Source organism: Silurus meridionalis, chromosome 8 (assembly GCF_014805685.1).
Source record: "Silurus meridionalis isolate SWU-2019-XX chromosome 8, ASM1480568v1, whole genome shotgun sequence".
Taxonomy (NCBI): Eukaryota; Metazoa; Chordata; class Actinopteri; order Siluriformes; family Siluridae; genus Silurus; species Silurus meridionalis.
The window spans coordinates 18249528-18257338 of record NC_060891.1 but is presented as its reverse complement, the minus strand read 5'-3'; the positions used below and the strand labels follow the sequence as shown (position 1 = coordinate 18257338).

Here is a 7811-nt window from a genome sequence, read left to right as displayed (position 1 = left end):
CACAGGGAGATGACTTCAGAAACCATGATATCATAAACAAATATAGACGGAGTGTGTATACTCCAGCTGAAGCAGAATAACAGCTTTCTATTAACTAAGGTTTTAACTATCAAATATCTAATGTCTTAAGGCCATAACAGTAACCAGTTTTAAGACACAGATTAAAATAAAAAACTTTATTACAAAAATAAGTTACACTCACCTCATTTTACAGTATAAAACAATTTATTTGCAGGAATGCAAAAACGTTGTTGGCCACCAACAATAGTTTAAAACTGCTAACATGTCAAAAGGTTGATACAGCTTCAAGAGGGAGTTAACTGTGTACAAAACCGGTTGAATGGTTCAGTCAACTGTGGAATATAAACCAAAACTGCAGCATCCCTTTTTCCACTGAATGATCACATCCCTACGTACTGAACACAGTCAGATACACAAAAGATAACAGGGCCTAGATTTTAATTCTTAAGTGGAAATGTAATCATTCTTTTAAAATGGTGCATGATTCAATAAAACAAGACAAGATGATGCATGATCTGAGGAGGACTAATTTTCTTTTATTAAAAAAAAATGTCAATGTTAGAAAAAGGGACACTGCAGGGCTTACCAAAAGCAGTTGACGCCTTTGTGATGTTCAAGCCTTTACAAAAGTAACATTTTATTCCAAAACTATCATACAATCATACAACCAGTAACTACATAATCTGAAGAAGCAAGGAGGCTAATTCAGTTCAAAATACGATAAAAGCAGGGCTTGTTCAGGCTCATCATATGAGATTATTTTGCATGCCCAGTTTGACTGTTTGCAGTGTCAGAGCAGCAGCAAAATGATTATATTACATTAAGTACATCTTTTGAGCAGCTGCTCTAATGCATATTTCATAGAAAACAAGCCCTGCTTTCATCAATATAAGTTTCCCTATTTACAGTACAGGCAGGGTAGTTCAATCCTCTGTACTGAGGTAGTTAACCAACCCTTTAAAGACAAGTTCTGAAAAGAACCACTTTCCTGGAATGCCTGACTTATCCATGCAAGGTGGTTACACCAAAAACCTGCAGATGTCATGTCCTTTTCATCCAAATAATTAATTTAGATAAACATGGATATTCTGACAATAAAATTGCAATTAGCACAAAAATATACATCAAGCTCCACTGAGCCACTTCAAACTCAGAGACTTTAAAAGTGCAAAAACAAAAAAAACAAAAACTGTTTAGTATCCTTTAGGAAGTCTGAATCTCAGTTTTTTAAACTGGCATATTTTGTAATATTTGGAGCATGTTACAGGGGGTAGGGTGTGACAAATTTTAAATGCATGACATATGAATACAAGTCCAAAGGTACAAGTGAACAGAATTTCCACTGGTTTTCAAGGGTGGCAGTATGGGAGATCTGCTTCTGAAAGGCTGTAACATCATTGGGGGCATTGCTTCGACCTTACCATCATCTTCACTGGCAGCTTATGGTGTAACCCCATGTAGCAAGTCAGTCTTCACCGTCACTGGTCAGGACCAGCCTCGACCCCCTTTCCCTGCTGAGAAACAAAAGCAGCAATTAGCTTAAAATGTTTTAAATTAAATAAAAATTTAAAAGATGCATAAACACAACAAATCTAAAAGGAATGACATGTGAAAGGTAGTTTTACATATAAATAGCTTTCATACACCTGTGGAATTTGTGCAAAACATTTAGAAATGAAGCATTAAAACATTACGGTTGCATCCCAAAAATCATTTTGAAAGAAAAAGTTTTGTTTAGCTCCATATAATCAAAGCGGGTTTTGGTTTTATAAGAGAGAAACATGCAAACCTTTGGTCCATTTCTTCCACAAGGTGCCTTTTATGTGTTAGCAATTTAAAAGAAGAAAATAGTAAACAATATATTATTAGTAGAAAAAGTGGCAATTGGTTATATAATGGCCTTCCTTTTCAAGACAAACTTACCACGCGGCCTCTTTGTTGAGCTCCTCCTCTGGAGCCACGTGCTCCTCTACTGGCACCTAGTCCTCCACGCTGGGAGAAACCTCGTCCTCGAGTTGCTGTTGCACCTCGACCCCGGGACAGAGTAGATCCACGGGCTCCTCGACCCCCTCGTCCTCTACCTTGAACTTGAAAGTCTTCATAGCCATAATACGGATCTTCATAGCCACCTCGATAATTGTGATAGTCATAGCCATAGTATTCATAATAGTCATCGTAGCCGTAGTAGTCGTGAGGATAAGAGAAGCCTCCCCTGCATCCTCGTCCTCGTCCTCTTGTAGGAGGTGGCATATGGGGTGGCCCATAATAATAATAATCATCATACCTGGAGGAGGCCCAGAAATGCCTTGTTGAAAACACAAGTAATGGAATTTGAGCAACACACAAAAGATTACAAACAAGGGGGGGAAAAGTATGTTGCAGTAAGAATAATTAGACTTACATTTGGGTTTTGGCTGCTTGTCTCTGAGCCTTCCGCTCTTTCCTCTTCTGATCGGGTGGTTTTGCAAAGACTATTTCAATTTGTTCACCTTCCAAATCTTTCCCGTTCATTTCAGATAAAGCCTGTTGAAAAATGCACAGTTAAATCAGCTAAGATTATCCCCAAACATGACAAGTGTGATAAAAAAAGAAAAGAAAAACTAATGTGGTACCTTGACAGCACCATCTCTGTCCTCAAAGTGAATGAAGGCATAATCCTTAAGCTTCTTCACCCTCTCAAGCTTTCCAAACTGACTGAATGTCTTTTCTAAGAGCTCTTCAGATACAGTGCTTGCGAGGTTTCTTACAAACAGAACTTTAACCTAAAAGGGAGCAAGAAAATTAATACAAACATTTATTTTTTAAATTTAAAAAAAATTCAGAACAACTCAAATTGCAGATCACAAATTCAGCCTATTTACCTTCGCCATAACCTCTGGGTCAGGGTCCTCAATGGGATCAGCCCATTCCACGGTCACCACATTTCCCCACACCTTCACCTTGCCACTCATCAACCTACGCCGTGCTTGTGCTGCTGTTTTGTGATCCTCATATTCCAAAAAGCAGAAGCCTCTATTTTTTTTCTTGTCATCGGGCTGATGGTATAAAATTACATCATTCAGCCCCTCTAAAACAAAAGAAAAACATTAATAAATTGGGAATTAAATATGAACCCAGTTTTCATTTACAGTCTACATATATTGATACAGCTCATACAGACAACTTGCCCTTGTGCTACACAAATATAGGAAATGTTACCTACCTGTAACTTTAGCAAATTCCTCCACTATCTGCTCCTTAGTTTTGCTCTTGGGGATGGAGCCAACAAACAGTCTATTATTGGCCACAGAAATACAAACACCAATGTGTTTGCCAGGACGGATCTCACTGTTGTTACACTGAAAAAGATGTAACCTGTCAGGTCATTCTTTTAGGGTTGATAGATAACTTCCCTGAAGTGTGCAACACTTGGGGTGGGACAATCTGTACTACTCTGTGCACCATTTGCAAATATCTTAATCATACTCAACCAAATAAATTATGTTTTTAAACCATGCTCCTTTGTCCAAGAACACTTATCAAATAATTATTGTTACCACTGTCAATTTACTTACCAGTTTCACAGCCTCTTGAGCAGCCTCTTTAGTGCAAAAAGTGACAAAGGCATAGCCTCTGTTCAGGCCACTGAGGGGATCCATCATTAGACGCAGGTCCCATATGGGCCCAGCTTTTTCAAACAGGGGGACCAGCTCATCTTCAAAGAGATCTCTTGGAATTTTTCCTACAAAAATCTAAAGAAAAGAAAGACCCCTTAACTGCACATGTGTGAAATGTGTCAAAATGCATTAAAACAATATCTTGCATTCATTAAAAAAAAAATAAGTTCCTTCAATTAAAATTCATATGCTTCTGTTGCAACTGAATCATTAAAAAAGTTTGATTTTTTTTTTTTTTTAACCACTATGGCAAAAGTACAGAAAACATTAAGACTTGGGGTGTCATGGATTTTACCTCTGTCCCAACCGTGGGTTGAGCACCTGAGTGGGTTGACTCAGGAGGAGGGCCACCATATTTCCTCTGACCTGTTGTCACATCAAGTGTGTAACCAGTCTTCTCAAGCAAGGCCTAGCAAATCATAACAAAATGAATGCATCTCTGCCATAAAATGTTATGATATAAATAATCAAGTAAAATACTACTTACTTTGATTTTTGTCTCATCTGGTCCTTTATTAGAATCTGACACTTTGGTCCCCTGCTTCTCCCTCTGCCTGTATGTCTTCATAACTCCACAGAGAAAGGCACTTTTGTTCTAAAAAACAAAATAAATAAATAAAATAATCTACGGTGCTGTATACTCATATGGGAGTGGCAGTGACAAGCCTTGACAAAACGAAGGGGATTTTTTAAAATTATTATTATTGTTTTTTTTCTAACTCCAGTGTCAGTCTTTATTTTCTTTTCTGAAACATTAACCTGTAAACTACAGTATTAACTAAGATCAGCATTAATCCTTTCCAATTATAATGTTGAAATAAAAGATTACAATTTTCACAATGTAAGCAAAGTGTTAACTGGAACACAAACTGACCTAGCTCCAGAGTGGCTGACTGACCTAGCTCTATAAGCTATATAATGTTCACCCCCCTACACTTGTTTAACAGGGCTGATTAGAGTCCTTCTTCACAAACAAGCTTTGTGATTTAACCCTATGCAATACATTAATAATCACAACATGATTCCCACAGCCTGCCTTTCCATTAACCACTGCATGCTCTAAAATAATAATAATAAAAAAAAAAAAGAAATCCCTCTTGAAAGTTGAAAACTACTTAAATTAACAAAAATTAATAATTGCTGTGAAATGGACTGAATTACTTTTCATCACTGTAATGTATGAGCTCTTCAATACAAACCTACCTGAACATGTGAGAGGTCACTTTCTTTAAACTGGAGGAGGACCTGCAGGGCACCTTCTTCGTTAAATTCCTTTAGAGCTTCAATTGCCCGATCATCAAGATCACTGTGAGAAACCAGACCTGAGCAAGAGATGCAAACAAAAGAATAATGCAATAAAGATAAACTGCTGGTTCGTTCTTTCATCCCACTCCGTACTGTGCTATTCAAATATCGCTGTTGACAAAGAACAAATATACAGGACTAATCACAACAGATGTCATGGCGTAATTTGAGACCGCCATCCAGAAACCCTCTGCATATCAAGCTTGCTCACAGTGATTTATGAGGACCCGTCACCTGTCTTAACCACTGCCAGCTGCTCCATTGTTCCTGCATATGTCCATCTGGCAACACACTTGCCCTGACACTGTATGAGGAGACCTCCTCTGGCCTGCTTAATACTCAGCTTTAAGGGACTACACATGAAATTTTCTGAAACTGCCACCCTGGATACTGTTTCCTTCAAACTGCTAAGGGAGGCACAGAGAAAAATGAAAAATATATATCACTGGCCAATTGTCTTTTATGCAAATAAAATGATATATATAATTGTATTTCTTTTCACAAACACCTTATGACTGCAGTACCCATTTTGGAAGGAAACCACAAAAAGTTGCTTTGGTTTTCCAATTCCCACAATTGTATTTTTAAAAAGCACATGCAATTGGATTAAAACCTGCAATGGGTGTGAATATGCTGAAAGTTCAAGGGGCCTTACCTGCTATGTAAATTTCATCTAGTTTGACAGCAACTTTTCTAGGTAACCCAGCGTCTAATAATGTCTGGAAGTGTTCTGAATGGGTAACTGCAGCTGAAGTCTCCATTGGTTCTTCAGTACCGTTTCCATTTATATGCTCTGTGGCCATGTCTCCGTTATCTGCGCAGATGCAATGAGCCAAATTAATTCAAACTGGGCAGAGGTCAAGGTACCTGTTGCCTGACCCTGTGTTCATGTTTTCATATCCCCTGCACAAACGTGCACAGCACTATTTCAGGAGGAATACAAATAGGCCCCAGTTTTCCTGCTTAGACACCTTCAGTAGACACACAGACCTCAATTTTCCTGAGTACTTTCCACACCCATTTTAGTTTTGCAAGAATGGCCTGATGATTTATGAATTAACGAAGCTGCATGCAAATGTTCGTGCACAAAAACAAACCTAACAACAAGATCTGAACTTGATCTCCCAGCCCTGTGTGTGCTTTTCCACGTGTTCTTTTGGGAGCTCATTTGCACTTATCTACTGCTACAAGCAAGCATGTGACCGATCTGTTGTCGAGTCGATTACTTGTGAGAAACGTGAGCTCAACAGTTTATACACAAATCCGCTAAAATCTACACATCTCAACACCCTGTAAAAAAGTGTGCACTGATCACCAACAAGAACTTGACAATTGATTATTAGATCGAACTTAATATCTGCTCTCTGATAGACTGCAAAAGTTACCTGCGGTAACACACACAGCTCGGGGTCTGAAAAGAGATCTCTTTGTTTAATTCTAACTGATGAGCTTTTGCAGCTTCAAATTGCAATGTGGCGCGGAGCACATTAAGCTAACCACTAGGCTACCTAGCTAGCTAGCCATCACATTTAGGCCAGAACACAAACGCAACGTGGACACCTACAACTCCCCATTGCTACCACGCGTTAACTGACAGCTCCTGTGAAATACGCTGTCAAGTGGCTCGTGTCTTAATTGAACCAGAACTGATTTACCACTAATCTCCAGTATAAACGTGCACCTTTCATAGTGATGAAGAAAAACTCTAATAACTTTGAGCGAGGATGGTAGCCAGCTTGCTATGTGGCTAAGCGGTGTGCTAGCCTAATAACTTAGCCGGGAAATAATGTTTATCCTTTCCGCCCGGGTTAGCGAACACTTTCCAGCCAATTATCTCCTCCCCCTCCGTCAACGGCAACAAAAAAGTCATATATAAATGCAAAAATTGCACGAATAGTGTATACATCGAGCCCGGGCCTATGTTAACAAAAAAAGCTAGCTATATTAGCCAGATGCAAGTCAACGTGCCAACGTGCCGCCACACATGGGAGTCCATTTTCAAAAAGCCGGTCTGAGACGTCCCGAGCAGTTCCGAGCTACTTTTGTTTGAAAACAAAAGAACATCAGATCACATTTTTTCTAATGCCGTACATTTCTCAGCCAAGCTCAAGACGTTCATCGTACCTGTCGATTAATAATTGTTGTGTATGGATGACTCCGGAGGGAAAACGGGAGAAAATGGAAAAATAAAGTGACCAAAACCCCTGCCGTTGGTCCGGCGCCGTTCTTGCACTTAGATAGGACGATGCAAAATGGCGGCGAGTGTCACGCCGCGAGATTTTTTCTAAAGCACGGGGTTTCTTACTCGCCCATTCAGGGGAGCGCTCATGGCGCGCTTGTGGAGACGCCGCTGCCCATAAGCGCTACATAAGCCTTCTCGGGCAAAGACGAGAACAAAACCCTATCCAGCAGAGAGCAGCATTGTGTTTTAGGAGCTCAAGATAGCGCTTTATCCACGTTTTGGTCCCGATTTGCCTATTAAACATTGTAGTGATTTCCCTACTCACACAATCTGCCCAGAGATTCACGACACGGTGTTTTCTTTCTTCTAAACACGTGTAATCCAAATGTCCCATAATTTCTTTCTTAATTAATTTCTTTCTGAATCACTTTTATTGACAAGTATCACGGGCTGCATGAACAAGGAATTTGTCATGAGTGTGCCGCTGCTATAAAAAAAATACTATATATATATATATATATATATATATATATATATATATATATATATATATATATATATATATATATATAAATAACTAGGAAACCAAAATAAAGTAATAAAGATAAATACATTAACTATACAATTTGTAAGCGAGGCATCTAAGG

General features: G+C 38.9%; 1 protein-coding gene across 6 annotated transcripts; it reads right to left on the bottom strand.

Moving 5' to 3' along the window:
* Nucleotides 1-161: 161 nt before the first annotated feature.
* syncripl (synaptotagmin binding, cytoplasmic RNA interacting protein, like) lies at nucleotides 162-7293 on the bottom strand. 6 transcript variants are annotated; one of them, XM_046855221.1, is made up of 13 exons: nucleotides 7107-7293; nucleotides 5638-5796; nucleotides 4881-4999; nucleotides 4165-4272; nucleotides 3973-4086; nucleotides 3576-3752; nucleotides 3224-3359; nucleotides 2883-3088; nucleotides 2634-2783; nucleotides 2423-2544; nucleotides 1945-2305; nucleotides 1811-1837; nucleotides 162-1535 (listed from the first exon to the last, which is right to left on the bottom strand). In XM_046855221.1, exons 2-13 carry the CDS (start codon nucleotides 5783-5785, stop codon nucleotides 1500-1502), a joined length of 1704 nt encoding a protein of 567 aa, XP_046711177.1. In that variant the 5' UTR covers nucleotides 5786-5796; nucleotides 7107-7293; the 3' UTR covers nucleotides 162-1499. The 6 variants fall into 6 exon arrangements, with proteins under 6 accessions (XP_046711177.1, XP_046711176.1, XP_046711178.1 ...); XM_046855220.1 differs by having other exon boundaries at nucleotides 1945-2326; nucleotides 7107-7291; XM_046855222.1 differs by lacking the exon at nucleotides 7107-7293 and adding an exon at nucleotides 5217-5389 and having other exon boundaries at nucleotides 1945-2326; nucleotides 5638-5778.
* Between the last annotated feature and the right edge of the window lie 518 nt (nucleotides 7294-7811).

What these genes read in the sequence shown, in the direction of transcription:
- syncripl (XM_046855220.1), bottom strand. Translation starts at nt 5,785, where the DNA reads ATGGCCACAGAGCATATAAATGGAAACGGTACTGAAGAACCAATGGAG. An exon ending in AACCCACGGTTGGGACAGAG is followed by an intron (nt 3,753 to 3,972) that starts GTAAAATCCATG and finishes TCTTTTCTTTAG; the next exon opens with ATTTTTGTAGGAAAAATTCC. An exon ending in CTCAACAAAGAGGCCGCGTG is followed by an intron (nt 1,838 to 1,944) that starts GTAAGTTTGTCT and finishes AACACATAAAAG; the next exon opens with GCACCTTGTGGAAGAAATGG.